This window comes from Primulina tabacum, chromosome 15 (genome assembly GCF_025594145.1).
Source record: "Primulina tabacum isolate GXHZ01 chromosome 15, ASM2559414v2, whole genome shotgun sequence".
Lineage (NCBI taxonomy): Eukaryota > Viridiplantae > Streptophyta > Magnoliopsida > Lamiales > Gesneriaceae > Primulina > Primulina tabacum.
Window position 1 is genome coordinate 8,799,358 of NC_134564.1, and position 17,942 is coordinate 8,817,299.

General features: G+C 36.2%; 2 protein-coding genes across 6 annotated transcripts; both read right to left on the bottom strand.

Annotated features, from left to right (window-relative positions):
* Window positions 1-1,214: 1,214 nt before the first annotated feature.
* On the bottom strand, window positions 1,215-15,076 carry LOC142527266 (cytochrome b5 domain-containing protein RLF-like). Of its 5 annotated transcripts, XM_075632014.1 has the most exons (7): window positions 14,935-15,076; window positions 14,755-14,776; window positions 14,505-14,598; window positions 13,794-14,154; window positions 3,360-3,494; window positions 1,663-1,734; window positions 1,215-1,581 (listed from the first exon to the last, which is right to left on the bottom strand). In XM_075632014.1, the coding sequence occupies exons 3-7, from the start codon at window positions 14,535-14,537 to the stop codon at window positions 1,505-1,507; spliced, it is 678 nt and encodes a 225-aa protein (XP_075488129.1). In that variant the 5' UTR covers window positions 14,538-14,598; window positions 14,755-14,776; window positions 14,935-15,076; the 3' UTR covers window positions 1,215-1,504. The 5 variants fall into 5 exon arrangements, with proteins under 5 accessions (XP_075488129.1, XP_075488127.1, XP_075488130.1 ...); XM_075632012.1 differs by lacking the exon at window positions 14,755-14,776 and having other exon boundaries at window positions 14,935-15,074; XM_075632015.1 differs by lacking the exon at window positions 14,755-14,776 and having other exon boundaries at window positions 1,684-1,734; window positions 14,935-15,072.
* A 723-nt stretch (window positions 15,077-15,799) lies between these two features.
* LOC142526808 (peroxidase 72-like) lies at window positions 15,800-17,690 on the bottom strand. Its single transcript, XM_075631414.1, has 4 exons — window positions 17,155-17,690; window positions 16,759-16,950; window positions 16,474-16,639; window positions 15,800-16,409 (listed from the first exon to the last, which is right to left on the bottom strand). The coding sequence occupies exons 1-4, from the start codon at window positions 17,386-17,388 to the stop codon at window positions 15,997-15,999; spliced, it is 1,005 nt and encodes a 334-aa protein (XP_075487529.1). The 5' UTR covers window positions 17,389-17,690; the 3' UTR covers window positions 15,800-15,996.
* Between the last annotated feature and the right edge of the window lie 252 nt (window positions 17,691-17,942).

Consider the following 17,942-nt stretch of genomic DNA (forward strand, 5'->3'; position numbering starts at 1 on the left):
TAATATTTTTCGTTCCACGAAAAATATTTAATCCTGAAAATCTAAAAATCGAGTTAGCTGCAATTGATAAATACAGTTTTGTTGATTTATTTAGCTTATGTTATGATAGCACAACAAATATAATCTCTCGCTATTCACATATCAATTATTCATGACGATTACGGATCACGGAATTCATATATAGCAATCATACGTCAAAATAAATTGTCAGATTAATCGACATATAATATTCATATAGATATATAAATAAATTATAAACCAATAGATACTTGAACAAACAAACATATTAAACTAAAATGCAGAAACCTTTGATAAGTTTGAAATAATAGAAATATTCATTGAATTAAAAGTAAAAACATAGCCTAGAGTTGTGGAGAGAAGATGTAAAACCCACACTTTTATCTAATTTCTTTTACATGAAGTTGATGTGGAGTAAAGAGATTAAATACTAAGGAAAAAGCCAAAAAGTAGAAATTAGAAATATATTAGGTCTATCAATAAGGAAACTAGCGTTTTATGGAATAAAATTTTATCAAATATTTCATTATCTCAATAATATATTCCGCTCTCCAAAAACATTTAATGATTCAAATACCACAATTAATACGCCTAAAATATGGTATTATCACCGTAATTTTCGAGCTCCTCCATTCAGTTACAAGACAATTGCGAAGCAGTCACAAGGCGTGACCACACCTTGTTCCAGACTCCTTCTGTTTTGATCATTCTTCCAAAGCTCCATCTTAAAAATTTAATATGTGATAAAAATTACATGTTTAGCTCAAATTTGCTCCAAGACCATAAAATTTTCCCTTACAACAAAATAACAAAAAATATCAATTAAATATGTCAAAAGCAAAAACAATAAAAAATTTGATAACAAACATGTGAATTATTACGAGCTTATAGGTAGAATTCAACCTTGATTTTGGATTTTTTTTACGTCATTGTACTAGGCTAAATCTTTAAACGATCTCGTATAAAAAGATGGGCCAAATTTCATACTTCCCGGGGGCATGTTTAAGTCATGATATTGGATTTTGTTTAAAATCAACAAAATTCTATTAGTTCAGCCATCTGTCAATTATAGGATTTGGCCGTTTTTCCATGTTTCACCAAATACAGTCATTAGCTAAATCTCGACGAGGTCAGACAAACATTTAAACACCAACGGGTGAGCACGAAAAGCGACCGAAAAATTAAAGAGAAGTAGATGAAAAACAATGTAATTGTAATTAAAAAAAAAATCAACCTTGGTCACCATTGTTAGAAGCAGAAGCCTTTGAATGTTCCACAGTCACAATCAACATTGAAACAACACATCTCCGTCATTCATATGCCTTTGAAAAAGTTTTCCTCCTCTATTTTAGCATTAAAAGCATCCAAATATACTACATTTTTGAATGCCTTGCATCTATCTTCCAGATGACGAAAACCCGGAAATAACTGATCTCTTTGTTATCTCCGTAGCTTCTTATGGAATTGTAGAACGAATATTGTATCTCTACTTGGTCTCGTCTAAAATGCCCACGAGACATTTCTCCAATAAAACTTCTGCGTTAACCCAAGCATGGTGTTTATCTGTAGAAAGAATCAGGATCACAACTTTTACGAGCTCCGGATGTTGTATATAAATTACTCAAACTGAAACTGAGAAAAAACCTAGGTGGTGGTAGAGGATACTAAATAACAATGTGCTGTTTCTCCCAACAGCTTTCTTCAGCATGTCCTCACCTAAGACAATAACTTATAAAATATCGTGAAAAGCTTTGCAAGCAGAATGCATCTCATATCAATATATGGGAACCAGTTGGACATTACAATAATTGTGGCATCACTACACAAAAGTCCGTATAGATAAGCCAAGGAACACTACATCGATCCTTTCAGAAGAAACAAGAATAAAAACTCATTCAAATTCCAAACACTTCAAAATTAAGCAGCCAACAATTTATGAGAAATAATCAACATGAAATAAAAAGCATAAAACAAATTAAAAGGCTCTTCGAGGTTAAAATAATATGCTGTCCTTACCAACCATTCTTTAATCAATTTCGAAATCGTAAGATGGAGAAGAAAAACCCAAAGAAACATGGCTTGGCCATCCCACCTAGCCAAGCTAGACATTTATAGAAAATACAGATTAGATAGACACGAGCATATCAATTAAAACTTTAAGCACACAAGCATCATGGAGATGTACTAGCAATAAAAACACTAGTTAACTTGAAGGTTTAATGAAGCACGATCATGTCAAAGTGTAGCAGATCAACAGTTTCCCTTGCTAATAAGTGATCGAAATATGGTGCTTGGATTGCTATATGATTTAGAAGATTTAAGTCAACTATAGCATTTGATACAGATATTTTCACCTAAACATAGTATTTTTTTCATTGGTCAATGGTGAAAGGAAACAATTCCCCCCTTTCGACAATAACTAATTAATCTCTCCATTCTTACTTTCTTAGGAAAGTAAGGCACCTGACCCCGCATTCACATTTGTCGTCTATTAATTTTGCTTAATCATTTTCTTAGGATTAGAAGAAACTGAAGATAGACTTTCCCAGAAATTTAGCTTTCGTACCCAAAGGTAAGGTCGTAAGCCAATAAAATGGCAGGAAAATATAGCAAACGCTGATACGTTCACGTCAACTCACAATTCATACGAGGGTAAAGAAATACAAGAGTATCATAGACAAGAAAGTAATCAGGAACATTTTAAGGATGATAAAAGGTAGTGCAGGCTTGAGACGAACATTCATCGCTTCTACCTAAAACCCTAATCCTAATTCCAAAATCTTACACTAATAGTACAGAAACTCAATATCAGAATACAACACACATATGGATACATGCACAAGTACATATACTTATGTTTATATATAATCTGACCTAAGGCGACCAATCTTAACTCCAATGCCGATTAGAAGTCCTAGTTTGGATTTGTTGAAACATATAATCAGATTATTCAAGTGCCATTTTAATTGAAGAAAATGATATCATGATTTTAGCATAAAAAAGTCAAATTTTCAGTATGTGATGGCAACAAGATCATGATTTTAAAAAATTTGCAAAGACAAAATCTCAATGATACACGATGCTAAACTAAATGATAGTCCAAATTAATGGAGTGGCATCCATAGTAAAAAATTCTTAGGAAACCAAATTGAGTACTCATATGGTTACAGATTACAAAGGAATAATATCTCATAGGTTTTTATCCCTCCCATGCAACAAGGCAAACCCAGATGTCAGAAATGTGACAATATTCACTGTTTTATCTGTAAAAGCCTTAATAAGAATCACACAAACGCCATTTTAGAAGGACAAAAAATCGTTTGAACACAACTAATAGCTACCTCCAGGATGAAACTTCATGTATGGTCCAATATTATAGACATGGCCTTTAAGAGCGGTCCACATGGAGTCCTCGGATTTGTGTTGTTTAACTTCATCCATAGTTATAAGTCTTCTATTTGATTGCCCATTCGATCCTGATAAAAGGTAATTTAAAACCAAAAGAAGTCAGCTACACATACTTGCTCTAGAATTTTTTTCAACTTCAACTTTCATGGAGACAACATAAAAGGGATCACCCTATTAAAAACAGACATTTGAAGTAATTTTAGATACTTTAATAGGTTTGATCAGCACTCTTCAGAAAAAAATCCCAAAAAAGACACAACTGCATGTTGTGAGCAGAAGTACAGGCGGTGGAAATATAAAACATTGCTAATATAACGCGAAGACCAGTAATATTGTGATTGGGAATCAGATTATAAATCTATTACTACACAGGGGCAAAATATTATCCAAATCTAAGGCAGACACCTAAGAAAACTGTCCAAAAAACACGGAGAGGAATTGGCATAAAGCATGCTAAAAGTTGCAATGCGGAGAAGAAAATGCCAATCATCTCATACCCGGAATAATCAGTTCCTAGACATCTCAGTGTCAAGATATGGATTTGTTGGAAAGAATATCGATACAGATTTTATGGGATTAGATTGATTGTAATCCATAACTTGCAGGGATTTTATTGTAGTTGTAATTTATTCTTGATTAGGATAGGTTTCTTATCTTTAAAGGTGATATTCTTGTCTATAAACAAGAGTATGTTCATTGATTTAGTGCGTGAAATATATATTTTCTTTGTTTAATTCACATGATATCAGAGCCAGCAGACTGATATTGAGAATCATCCGATCCGATTTCTTAATTATGACGGACGGCACTAGAAAAAAATTCCAAAACCGATGTGCACTCCACTGAGCATTCAGCCATCGTTTTAATTGGTGATTTGCAAAATATTCACACTGCATATCGACTGAATGGAAAAAATTATTTGAAGTGGTTGCAACTCATTCGAACAACATTGAAGGGACATGGAAAGTTGAGCCATGTAATTGGCACAGGGCCAGATTCAAAAGACCCGAAGTTTGCAGCATGGGATGAAACAGATTCCCTAGTGATGTCGTGGTGTGGAACTCGATGATTCCATAAATAAGTGATACGTGCATGTTCCTTGGTACACCCAAGGAAATCTGGGATACAATCAAGCAAACATATTCAAAGGTTCATGATGCAGCCCAGGTCTATGAAATCCACGCCAAAATCTCAGCCACTAAGCAAGGAACCCGTACCACCATAACCGAATATTCTAATCTGTTACAAGGCTTATGGCAAGAGTTGGAGCACTATCAATGCACCGAGATGAAATGCAGTCCAGATGCTACTGTTCTCAAGAGATTCATTGGAAGGGAGCGGATTTACGATTTCCTTGCAGGGCTTAATATTGAATTTGATCTTGTAAGGATACAGATCTTGGGGAAGGAAGATTTACCATCCTTACACAAAGCCATCTCCATCATCCGTACTGAAGAAGGAAGGAGAAGTGTTATGCTTGAAAATCATGCCTCAAATGGATCAGCCTTAGTGAATAAATCAGTCCATCAGCAGCCCTTTGGAGGAGACAATAGCCTGCAGTATTATCGAAACCTCCACTCAAGCAGTCAAAGGATTCTCTTTGGTGCAGTTACTGCAGGCGGTCAGGCCATACCAAAAAGACTTGCTGGAAATTGAATGGGATGCCTCCAAATCCGAACAAGGATTTTTTCAGCAAGAATGCGAAAGACAAAGGGCAAGCCCATATGGCTAATGGTCATTCAGGCAGCAAAGAACATACACCACATCCCACATTCAACAAGGAAGACATTGAGAAGTTAAAATTTTTTTGGGAACTCTTGAAGGACCATCTGGAGCAGGTACATGTTCACTAGCATTGTCAGGTATATCCTCTACCTCTTGTCATTCTAATGCTTCAAATCTCAACACATGGGTAATGGATTCAAGGGCCACCAACCATATGATTTTTTGCTCTAAAAAATTCATCATTTACAAACCTTGCCCTAGTCAAAAGAAAATCACAGTAGCCAATCTGGCCAAGGAGATATTTACATAAATTATAATCTCACCCTTAGAAATGTTCTTCATGTTCCCATCTTTCTCGCCAACTTGGTCTCTATTAAAAGACTCACCAAAGATTCTAACTGTGATGTGATTTTCTGCACATCTCATTGTATATTTCAGGAACTTGGCACAAAGAGGAAGATTGGACATGCTAGTGAACGAGAAGGTCTTTACCATCTGGAAGAAAGTTATGTGCATGCTGCCAGTGTTGCTAGTTCCTCCCCATTATCGTTTTTTTCTGCCGTTCCAAATAAAGATAAAGTTTGGCTTTATCTCCGTTGCTTAGGTCACCCGTCAATTCATGTTCTGAAATTTATGTTTCCATCGTTGGTTAATGAGTCTTTGGTTAAGAATTTTCATTGTACTGAATGCGAGCTTGCTAAACACACGCATTCTTCTTTTCCAATCAGTAATACAAAGACTTTTGCCCCATTTTCTCTTATTCATAGCGACATTTGGGGAGCCCTAATGTTTCTGGGGCACGATGGTTTCTGTCGTTTATTGATGGCTGTACTCGAGTGATTGGATATACCTCATGAAAAATAAGTCCGATGTCAGCACCATTTTTCAAAATTTCTGACATGGTCAAAACTCAATTTGAGGTTGGAATAAAAACATTTCGATCCATAATGCTAGGGACTACTTTAATCAATTTTTTTTCCTTTCTTCCGAAAACACGATATTATTCATGAATATCTTGTGTTCATACCCTCCAACAAAATGAGTGGCTGAATGGAAAAATGGCCACCTTCTTGATGTCATGAGGGCATCCTAATTTCACAAAAATGTACCCAAGCAATTCAAGGGAGAAACTGTCCTCACATCAGCTTATCTCATAAACCGACTTCCAACAGAGGTCCTTTAATTTAAAAGCCCTTTAGAAACCCCCACTAAATTTTTTCCCAACTTTACTGCATCGAACAATTTGATTCCTTGAATCTTCGGCAGTGTTGCATTTGTTCACATTCATCCACACAAGGTGCAAACTCGAGCCCCGAGCTTTTAGGTGTGTCTTCATTGGATATTCCTCCTCTCAGAATGGGTACAAATGTTTTCATCCTCCCACAAAACGATATTTTGTCTCAGCGGATGTCACATTTGATGAGTCAACATCCTACTTTCCAAGTACCTATCTTCAGGGGGAGAATTTGGCTGAAGATAGATAACATGAAACGTTTTCTTTTGAATTTTCTAGTCCTAGTCTACCTAATCCCATCACTATGCCACCAACATCTGTTGATAATCCAAACCTTAAACGGAATGATAAAGGAACGAGGAACTCAAGACATTACACAACCACTACAAGTTTATTTTAGAAGGCCAAGACTTGACACTTCAGCCAAAAATGTTCGATCTTCTCCTATTCGAGCTGCAGTTCAATCACCTGAAATGCACCACAAGTTAGTTCAACATCAACCAACTAGTAATCCTATGGAGGAAGAAACCGTAACATCACCAATCCCCGAGGAAACAACCCATACTTCATCAGTGCCAAATGATTCTGATTTACTAATAGCACTTAGGAAGGAAATTAGATCTTGTACCAAACATCCATTGCATAGTTTCCTATCCTACCAGAATTTAGCACAAAGTTCACTCCATTCCCATTCCCAAAAATTTAACTGAAGCATTAGGAAACGAGAAGTGGGAGAATGCCATGAAAGTGGAAATGGAAGCGTTGGAACGAACTAAAACATGGGATTGGTTGAGAAGCCTAAAGGGAAGAAAACGCTTGGATGTAAATGGGTGTTCACTGTTAAATACAGGTCAGATGGTTCATTGGAAAGATACAAGGCACGATTGGTTGCGAAAAGATATACTCAGACCTACGACAAAGACTACGTGGAAACTTTTGCTCCGGTAGCAAAAATGAATACAGTTTGGGTTTTGTTGTCATTGGCAACCAACTTTGGCTGGAATTTGCAGCAATATGACGTAAAAAATGCCTTCTTACATGGTGATCTTGAAGAGGAGATTTATATCGAGCTTCTCCCATGTTTTAAATCTACAGATGGGATGACTTGCAAGTTAAACAAGGCCCTATATGGAATTAAACAATCTCCAAGGGCCTGATTTGGAAAGTTTACAAACATGATGATTGCATCGGGTTATAAGCAAGGTCAAGGGGATCATACATTGTTTGTGCGGCATTCAAAGATAGGGGAGTGATTACATTACTTGTATACGTGGATGATATCATAGTAACTGGGAATGATGCCGAAGAAATACAAAGATTGAGACTGTGCTCAGAAAAGGAATTCGACATAAATGATCTTGGTAGGCTAAAGTATTTTCTAGGAATCGAAGTGGCTCATTCGAAGAAGGGAATCTTTATATCACAATAGAAATATGTTATGGATTTATTGACAGAAACCGGGATGTTGGGATGTAAGCCAGCTGAGACATCAATCGAGCTAACCACGGGTTATGTTATGTACCAAAAGAAGCAGTAGTGGGTAAGAATTCCTACCAAAGACTTGTAGGAAGGTTGATCTATTTAACTCACACGAGACCTGACATTCCTTATGTTGTAAATGTATCCAGTAAGTTCATGCATAATCCAAAGGAAATGCATCTCAAAACTGTTAACAGAATTCTAAGGCATTTAAAGGGGAAAAGGACTTTAGTTCAAGAACAGGGAAAACATGACAGTGGAAGCCTACACAGATGCGGACTATGCGGGTTCTATAGTTGATCGAAAATCAACCTCGGGCTACTGCACATTTCTGGGTGGAAATATTGTAACATGGAGGAGTAAAAAACAGGATGTAGTAGCAAGGTCAAGTGTGGAGTCTAAATTTAGATAAATGGTGCTTGGGATATATGCGCTGTTATGATTAAAAATAATCTTGGATGATTTACGAATCGAGTTGATAGGTCCTATGAGATTATATTGTGATAAGAAATCAGCAATTAGCATTGCACATAACCCCATTCAACATGCTTGAACCAAACACATTCAAATGGACAGATATTTTATAAAGAAGAAGTTGGATAAATGACTGATTTGCACACCGTTCATCTCATCTAAAGATCAATTGGCAGATATACTTACAAAAGGGCAACTGAGTCATATTCCAACAAATGGTTAGCAAACTTGGAATGGACGAAATCCATTCACCTGCTTGAGGGGGAGTGTCAAGATATGGATTTGTTGGAAAGAATATCAATACACATTTTGTAGGATTAGATTGATTGTAATCCGTAACTTGGAGGGATTTTATTGTAGCTGTAATTTATTCTTGATTATGATAGTTTCCTTTATCTTTAAGGGTGATATTCTTTTATATAAACAAGTGTATGTTCATTGATCTAGTGAGTCTCAAATATATTTTATTCTATTAATTCACACTCAACCCTCAATCTGATTTCATTATTCTCAAGCTGAATTATTGTAATGACTCGAATCCTTATTTGAATGAAATACTAATTAAAACATGATTAAAGAGTTGTTAATTAATCATTATTAAGGAACTCCTTAATTGAGGATCAACATGTTGGGATCCACCGAATTTAAAATTGACCACTCAATCTTCTTCAGATCACATTAACCCGAGAAATCCAACTAGACGAATTAGATTATAACACGTGACAGATAAGATTGAGTTTGGATCTTCAGAACTAGTCCGCATACATCCCATAAATGGAAGATGATTTCATTTCTTTCCTACACCGCTTTCCTCCAGTTACTCTCTCGAGTTCTAGCCATAAACCTTAGGTTTTCTAGCCAGTTCTAGGATAGTATAGTGTCCGTAAGCTTCGGAGCTAAAGTCGACTCGAGGGAAGTCGGTGAACCGGGAGACTCAGATCGAGACGTCATCAGCCCCCTGATGATGGACACAGCTATAATCCTATTGTCTTAAATAGCGATTTAAGGATCATTAGGAAGAACTTTGAACCATGTTTTGCAATTCTGGATCTAGCATGATAGTAATTTCAATATGTTGGTATCAGGTAGGTTCAGACGAGTAAACTTTTTGTCAGATTGTTTTAGTGAGGTATATGATATACTGATTGAGATATCCGAACATAGCATACACACTTATATGTTGCATATTTATCTGTTAAATGATACATGTTTTATTGCTTTGACATATTATGCATGACATATCACGTTGAGCCTGATATATTTTGAGATATACCTCGTTTGTTTGGGTTGCTCAGCCCAGTTCTGTATTGTGGATGGATGGATATCGAGAGCTACAATATCCGACGGGACCAGCGGGCTCCGATGACCCTGGACATTGTAGGTCCACATCTTGATTATGAGTGTGAGATCCTAAACATGCCTATGACAGATCAAAGAATCGTCAAGCGAGTTACGTGAAACTAAGCATAGACCCATACAGTTTTAGCCAGCATAAAAAGTTGACCTCAAAGTTTCACCATTCCGCATGGTGATGATATTTGGACTTAAAAGAAAATTGTCCCCAAGATTCATTGGACCTTTCGAGATCTTGGAATGTGTTGAAAATTTGCCGTATCGATTGGCTTTACCGCCGTATCTGTCCAGTATTCATAATGTCTTTCATGTATCATTGCTATGAAGGTATGTAGCAGATGAATATCACCTTCTTGATCCTACAGATGTTCAACTTGAAGAAGACTTGGCTTATGTCGAGAAGCCGCTTTTGATCTTGGGTAAGAAAGAGAAGAAGCTCAGAATCAAGACCATTCCACTTGTTCTAGTGCAATGGCAACGTCGAGGTACCGCACAGGTGACTAGGGAGTTAGAGAGTCATATGTGCTCGGAGTATCCGTATTAGTGAGGTACGTGATGTACTGACTAAGATATCCAAGCGTAGTATACGCACTTATATGAATTTCTTTGTTGCATGGTACATATTTTACTGCTTTGACATATTATGCATGATATATTACATTGGGCATGATATCTTTTGATATAAGCCTTGTTTGTGGGGCCGCTCAGCCTTTTTTCTGTATTGTGCATGGTTGGGTATCGAGACACATGTCCGACGGGACCCGCAGGTCTCATGATCCTGGACATGATAGGTCCACGTCTTGATGATGAGTGTCGGAGCTAAAACATGTCTAGGGCAGATCAGATACTACACACTCAGGCGCCTTTAGACTTACCATGAGATTCTATACTCATCTGAAACGTCTACTACTAGTTTTTCTTAAAAAGTACTAGAATTTTTTTCTTTCTAATTCATTCGGCCGAACACAAAGAATTTAAAATATGAATATTTTGCACCGTTTAAAAATAAACCAACCAACTATTATTTTAAAACAAAAAAGAAAGTAATTCAAAGCATAAAATCGTAAAACGTCAACCAATCTAAACTAACATTATTTCAAAAATAAACTTAACTCTAACATCTTCAAAAAAACCTCTAAAAAGCATCATAATCATAAAATCTTCAAGAAATCATAAATCATAAACATAGTTCTATTTGCGAAAAATTAGCGACGGTCCTCGGATTGTGTGCACCTTCAGTCCAGCAAGATCAACCATCAAGACCTCCATCAATATCAATCTCATGCTCACCTGCATCGATCACACCTAGTGAGTCTATTGATTCAGCAAACCCTAACCATGATATCAAGTAATACATACACATTCACAAGCGACAGTGAAAATACTTTTAATAAAATAGCTTTTCATGAATATAAACTTTAACGTTTTCCTTTCAACATATCATACCATATTTCTTTTCATCATATACGTATATGTTTCCCTTTTTATCAAATTCAGATCCTCAATTGTGACTTTCGTATTAGCTGAAGGTCGATGGATCCATCTACGTATTACCACGGTACCGGGCGACGGGGACATCAGCGACACTCACATCCGTCAACTGAACCTTGGCCTTACATATCATCGTATCATCGTATCATCGTATTAGTCACAATCAATTTCCCTCCTTCAACTTTTCATATTTCCATCACTTATAAAAACTCATGCACGTATAAATCATTTTTTTTTTAAACCAAGCATGAAACATGTCTTTTAACATTAACATTTCATCATAAAATTCCATAAACATTTGAAATACACATTTTAACATATATTACAGCATTCAGGGCACTGCCAGGACGTCTAACAATTTTTTGGTGTAAAATGACCGTTTTGCCCCTAGACTTATAATTTTCCATAATTATCCCTACACCTCGTAACGACGTCCCAATCATTCCAAACTTAAACTATTACCTTAAAACACTCCATTACACATTCCTCAGGCTTAAAATTAGCTTTTCGATAATTTCTTCGATTTATTTTTAAACTTAGACGTACATCCCGATTTTGACTCGTATTGACTCGAAGCTTAACCAAACTTTACCAAACTTGAACCAAAACTTAATAACACCTAAATAAACCATATTCAACCCAAATCAAACCATTTAGGACCCTCGAACCAGCCTAGGCTACCTACTGAAATTTCTGCACACAAAACCCTAGCTCTTTTCGGTTCGCTCCTTGGCTTGCCTCGACTCCAGCCCCTTAGCCACCATGTCCAGACCTTGGTTGACCCTCCTAGGACCATGTCTAACCCCTAAGGAACCTGCTGGACCGAGCCCTCCACGCCTAGAAGCCGCAGGGCTCGGTCCAGCAGGTTCCTTTTAGGTCTCCTGGACACACCCTAACAATAGCTAGTAGCCGTGGCCCTCAAAGACTCCTAGTCGAAGAGTCCTTGCCCACAAGGGTTCTATTTTCGAGCAACCCCTTCCTCCTTCATGTCCAGTCCCATGGCCCTATGGTGGCAGCCCCTTCATGCACCATTAACATGAGTTTTGGATCATGAAATCATGAGTTTTTGGCATAGCATGGCATAAAAACGAATATAAATTCAAGGGTTCATATTTTTTCATGCAAACATGCATCAAACATATAATATTGTGTGATAGATGAGAAAAAAAGATTAAAGCGTGTCTTTGCGTATATTACGGTCGAAAACAATTTGGCGATGAGAAGAACGTTGGCGAAGATGGACCTTGCTGATTTTTCTTCAAAATTTTCGTGAGTTTCCTTCCAAAATCGTGGGTGTATGCGTGTGGTTTGCTGCTAGGAGAGTCCTAGTATTATTTGGAGGGGAGGGGGGCGTGTGTTTTGTGGGGTTGGGGAAGGGTTTTGGCTTAAAATTTGATATATAACAAGTGGTATAAGCTTAGGCCCATTAAGCCCATTAGTTAATATTTAAAATATTTTGTTCAGGAAAGTTTGTGAAAATAATGGCCGAGTTCTCGAAAAGTTTATATTTTCGTCGAAAATCGAATATCGTTTAAAAATACGACTCGGCGTATAAAAACCTCAAAACACTTCCTTTATGAAAATATCGTGTAACATATATCATATATTAAATAATTAAAAATAATCATTTAATAAAATATTTTCTCTCATAGGTCTCCGGTCTCCGTTCTTCGATCGTGTCTCGAATACCCTTTAAAAGCACAGTTTTTATGCATTCTAAAATAAAGCTACATTTTAAACATGTTAACATACATACCATAATTAATTCATGTACATTAAAACCATTTAATTAGTCATTTTCTATTTTCCCTAGATTTGCATGCAGTTGGATTACGCTATCGTATTTTGGACCTTACATATTCCTTGATATCCGAGCATATTGAATTTCATATGCATCGTATCAGTTTGTGTACTTGTACATTCTCGTATTTGACGATTGTCGCTCACGTCCTTGTTTTCATCTTGGACACCTAATTCCACGGGACAGGTCTGAGGTTGGACGGTTTGAGTGGCCAGAGTAGCGGCCATAGCAGTTGGGTTTTCAGAGGTAATCTAGTGGAGGTTTTATTTGGTTTCTCGTATTCTTGTGTATGATTATGATTTCGGTTTGATCGTGTTAACGATTAAAACTAAGATTATTGTTCTATTTTCGTTTGGGTTGTAAGATGATTAAGTTATTTGGTTTACGTTGTTTAATTGTTGTTATCAAGTTTAATTATGCATGCTTATTAGTCTGCTTAGCAGTGACTCGGGTAAGGACGCTACAATTATCAATGCACTTTAGGGCAACTTACGTTAGTTATGAGTGATTTAAAGAAAACTACACAAGGAAAAATGGCCAACAGTGCTTCTCAGAGGAAAGATGAGAAACATCAAAAAGAAAGATTTAATGGAACTCTTAAATATTCAAACGAGCAACTGATCACCACTAACTTAGCTGACAACATCTTAACATCAGGCACCCAGACTCTTAAAATCACTACTGAAATATTCTCGTTTTCAAACATAATGGCAAAACAACCAAGTTCCAAAAATAATTTCATCGGAAATCATGATCATAGAATTCGTGCAACACCAAATACCCAATCAAAAATCCACAAATGGTCATAACCTGCCAGGTCAGGATGCGTTCTTGTGAGCTTAAGCCAGTCCAGTGGGCTATACCCTATCTCATAAGGAACCTTTCTTCGGGGCATGGGCTTCTTCACAAGAGTTTTCTGTTCCAGCGGCTCCTTACTTGTACTTCCAGCAACCTCTTTTAAATCCAACTTGGGCCGCTCGTTCATTACTTCCTGGGTTGATGCATCAATGACATTAAAAGTCAACGTGCCTACAGTTTTCTGAGAAGGAACACCAGCTTTCCATATACTACCACTATCTTGACTACCATTAGCATTTTTATCGTCTATACGAATTCCACCAATACCCACGGCAACATGCTGATCTTCAACACCATCTACAGGCTTCTCAACCTAGTCACGTGAACTATATTTAAATTTTTAACAGAAAGAACAACTGAAAGTTAAAGAAGAAAAACAAGGTGAAAGGTGTATAAGCTCTGAAACTTAGCAAAGGCCAAGAGGGAATAAGCAAGGCAGTTGTTCCCCTCGAATGAAAAGAGATACTCATGGGAAAAAAATAAAATAATGCCGTCTACTGGAAACATATTAGAAATCACCCTAATGTGTAAGCCAAATAAAACACTCCTTGACAAAAGTTAGCGCATCCCAACTGCCCGTATCAAGAAGTACCATATTTTTTCAAAGATCGATACTTTATCAACGAGAAGATAAAATATATCATGAAAACACAAAACACTTACTCGACAAAAGGTAAAATCATCCCCATCAGCCATTGTGGCCTGAACGACGAGTCCAAGAAGTGTCAGGTATTCTTTCCCTTAGAGGATTACATCCCTATATCAAACAGAAGAATCAAGTAAATAATGGACCAAGGCATCGAATATTTCAACTATTAAAAATCGAATTCAACAACCCATCATAGAATCAAATGAATATTTACTGGCAGACAACCTCTAACAAGAGCATTCAGCTTAAAATTCCGAAAATTACCTGTTAATTCTCTTCCGGGTTCCTAACTATACGAAAGGGAATTTGTCAAAATTTAATTTTTTAAAAAATCTTCTCCGTAATCTCACCAATTCACATAAACAAAAAAACTTATACAAGAATATAGAACACGCACACAAGACCAAATATATGTAGGCAGGGGGAGAAGGCGTGGCTGCCTACTTTTTTGAGTTTCCTGGTCTCTCAGCAGCTTCAGGGGAAGATCAAGCAACAGCTGATTTGATCGTTTTTCTTATTATTATTATTATACAACAAAAAATCTGGAATCGATTGCTTGAATTCCTTCCTTTTAAATTATATGGTTGATTTAATATATATTAAAAATAAGATATTCTAGCGAGAGTTTAACCAATATTTGTTTGATTGTAATTACATGCATTTAAATAGAGGGTTAATCGGGCTAAATTAATGCTTTGATATTTTAAAGGGTAAAAACAGTGTTTAAATATTATTTTAAAAAAAAAATTGTTATATGACACGCTATCCATAAAAAATAAAAAATTTGAAATTCATTCAACACAAAAAAAATATCTTGATATGAATAAGATGAAATTAAATTAGAGTTCACATAATATCCAATGATACTAAAACTTAATATATAATTCAATTGCGTAAAACCAGGAATAATTATAACTTTGTGCAATTGTTATTTGGAAAGTTTGTTATTACATAAACATATTTATATATTGTTTTATTTAGAATTTGACTTGATATTATTAGATTTATATTACTTAAAATAAATTTTTTTATATATATATTGAAAGCCCGATTAAATATACAATACTTTCTTATAATAATATGTTTATTGTGATACGATCTCAGATATTTTTATTTGTGAAATCGATCAATCATGTCTATATTTATAATTAAAAATAATATTTTGACATAAAAAATAATATTTTTTCATATGAGTGATTCTACGCGGAATTGTCTCACATGTGATACTGTAAAATAGTACTGACCACGCTCACCGAATAGTAATGACCCTCACCTGTCTCAAGTGAAAAATAGACTCGGAACACAAAGCTATGACATAAACAATATTCTCATTACCATAGCACAAAGTGCTTTTGTGTATAATCCCACTACAGATCGTAAATTAAACAGAATCGTTTATATCATCTAGTTAAACAACCAAATGAGGAAGATCAAGGATACATAAGAAATCAGAAATAGATGTATGCATATTTATTGATTCTTGAAAACATAGTGAATATCGGCATTTTAGCTATTAATCTTTCTGCAATTCTTCCTGATTTCTCCTCTGGCACCTGTCAGTGGAAAAATGTTTCCCATCTTCACCATGGACTTGGCGAATTGTTCCAAGAAAAGCTCGTTATCCGCAGCATATTTTTTCACTAACTCTAATGACACTTGATTCTTGGTAACCAGTACTTGATCAGAATTCAAGAGCCCCTTGAAACTCAATAAATTCTTGAAGTAGCTGTTGTCAAATTTGGTTGGGGTGACAAAATCTAATGAAAATAGATTCTGATCCCCACCGGAACGCGGGCACGTGGCACGTAACTGGGATGCATAGGATTCATCTAAAGTGAAGTCAGGTTGTGAGTTCCCACTTTGGTTATAGAGCCTTTGCCTGAAGCTGACACATCTTGATTTTCCAATGGTATGGCTTCCTAAAACAGAAAAGAGTTGTCAAATACATTGAAACAAGGAACAAAAAAGTCAAATAAAATTTACCAGATAATGCCACAAGATCAACAATATCAAGAACTTTTAGCTTAAACTTAGTGAGGATGGTTTGAAACGTATTGTTAGGAGCTGGAATGTTGCTATTTGAGCCACTCAGACTGGCACCAAGAGAGTCCCTTCTTCCCAATGGGACCTCCCACCTTGGTCCACCAGCCTGTGAAAAAGAAGTATCATCATCATTATATATATATATATATATATATATATATATTCGATTATGAATTTGTATAATCATATTTTGGAACATTTTGTTTTTCATGCTTTTGTACTCACAAGAACTGTGGAATCTCTCGCGGCAAGAGCCATGATATCAGCACAAGAAACTGTGTCAGGACATTCTTGCTCAAGTGCCGATTTAATCTCATCAATTACTTCAAATCCGCGGGCCGAATTCGTGTTAGGATTCGACCGCTTCTCACTGATTATGCTTCCGCTGCTGTCCAGAAGTACCGATGCATCGCACCCCTAGATAGAATCAATAAAAACTAATGTCGCATTTAAAAAATGACAAGTTTTGCTCCTACTTGGACAACAACTGCCAAGTCAAATAAAATATATTTTAGCATCAGACTACGTAGTACGTTGCGTATAAAAAACATTAATATATATACCGTGAAAAATTCTAATAAAAAGCCATGCATGGCTGTGATGTTAAGTAGAGTGACAAACCTTAACGAAGCAGTCATGAAAATGAAGTCTAAGAAGCGAAGCAGCCATACGAGCTTCTCTAGCGACAGCTCTTGAAATGATAGAATAAACGATTTGTTGGGCTCGCGGGCATGATCGATCGTAAAACTGTGGATAAAGATAGCTTCCATAGGTTTTAATGGAGAAGCCAAAAGGTGCAAGAACCAGTAGAGTGAGAGATAACATTAACATGTTGATTATAATAGACTTGGCCATTCGATGTCAATTTGCTGCAGTGATGTAAGATGTATTGAGAGAAGAAACGCGTTCTTGGTTTTGATGAAACTTTTAGGTACAAATGGTGAGTATTTATAGAATGTGGTTCAAACACATATTGAGAGGGAGGAAGAATGGGGTGGAGTTGGTGGGATTTTAGGAAAAAAATCTTGTAGAAAGTTCATGGCTTCAGGTACTTGACGGGGGCGATCTCGCGTATAGATGGGATGAAACATGATTATTTTTTTACGTTAAATTTAAAATTATGTTGAGATAAGACGATCAATCGTCCCCGTCTGGGGGTCTGCCCGGAAAGTAAGCTGTTTTCGGTTGAAACTAAATGGATAGACAAAATGGACAACTTGATAGAAGTTGGATTAGAAGCACCTGCATACCTGCTCCCTTCTATATACTTTGTATTGTTAGTATTGACTAATCTAGTTTGTATAAGCACATGTTATGTGTATTGATGACCATATGGGAAAAATAATAATCATATATCAATTTTAACGTAGATTCATTACATATTTCACAATCCGATTGTTCATAAAATA

Excerpts from the sequence above, each read along its gene's own strand:
- LOC142527266 (XM_075632014.1), bottom strand. The coding sequence starts at position 14,537 with ATGGCTGATGGGGATGATTTTACCTTTTGTCGA. Across the intron at positions 3,495-13,793 it reads AACGCATCCTGACCTGGCAG|GATCGAATGGGCAATCAAAT; the intron begins GTTATGACCATT and ends ACCTTTTATCAG. Across the intron at positions 1,735-3,359 it reads CATGAAGTTTCATCCTGGAG|GTGAGGACATGCTGAAGAAA; the intron begins GTAGCTATTAGT and ends TTATTGTCTTAG.
- LOC142526808 (XM_075631414.1), bottom strand. The coding sequence starts at position 17,388 with ATGGCCAAGTCTATTATAATCAACATGTTAATGTTATCTCTCACTCTA. Across the intron at positions 16,951-17,154 it reads TTCATGACTGCTTCGTTAAG|GGGTGCGATGCATCGGTACT; the intron begins GTTTGTCACTCT and ends GATTCTATCTAG. Across the intron at positions 16,410-16,473 it reads TGATCTTGTGGCATTATCTG|GAAGCCATACCATTGGAAAA; the intron begins GTAAATTTTATT and ends TTTCTGTTTTAG.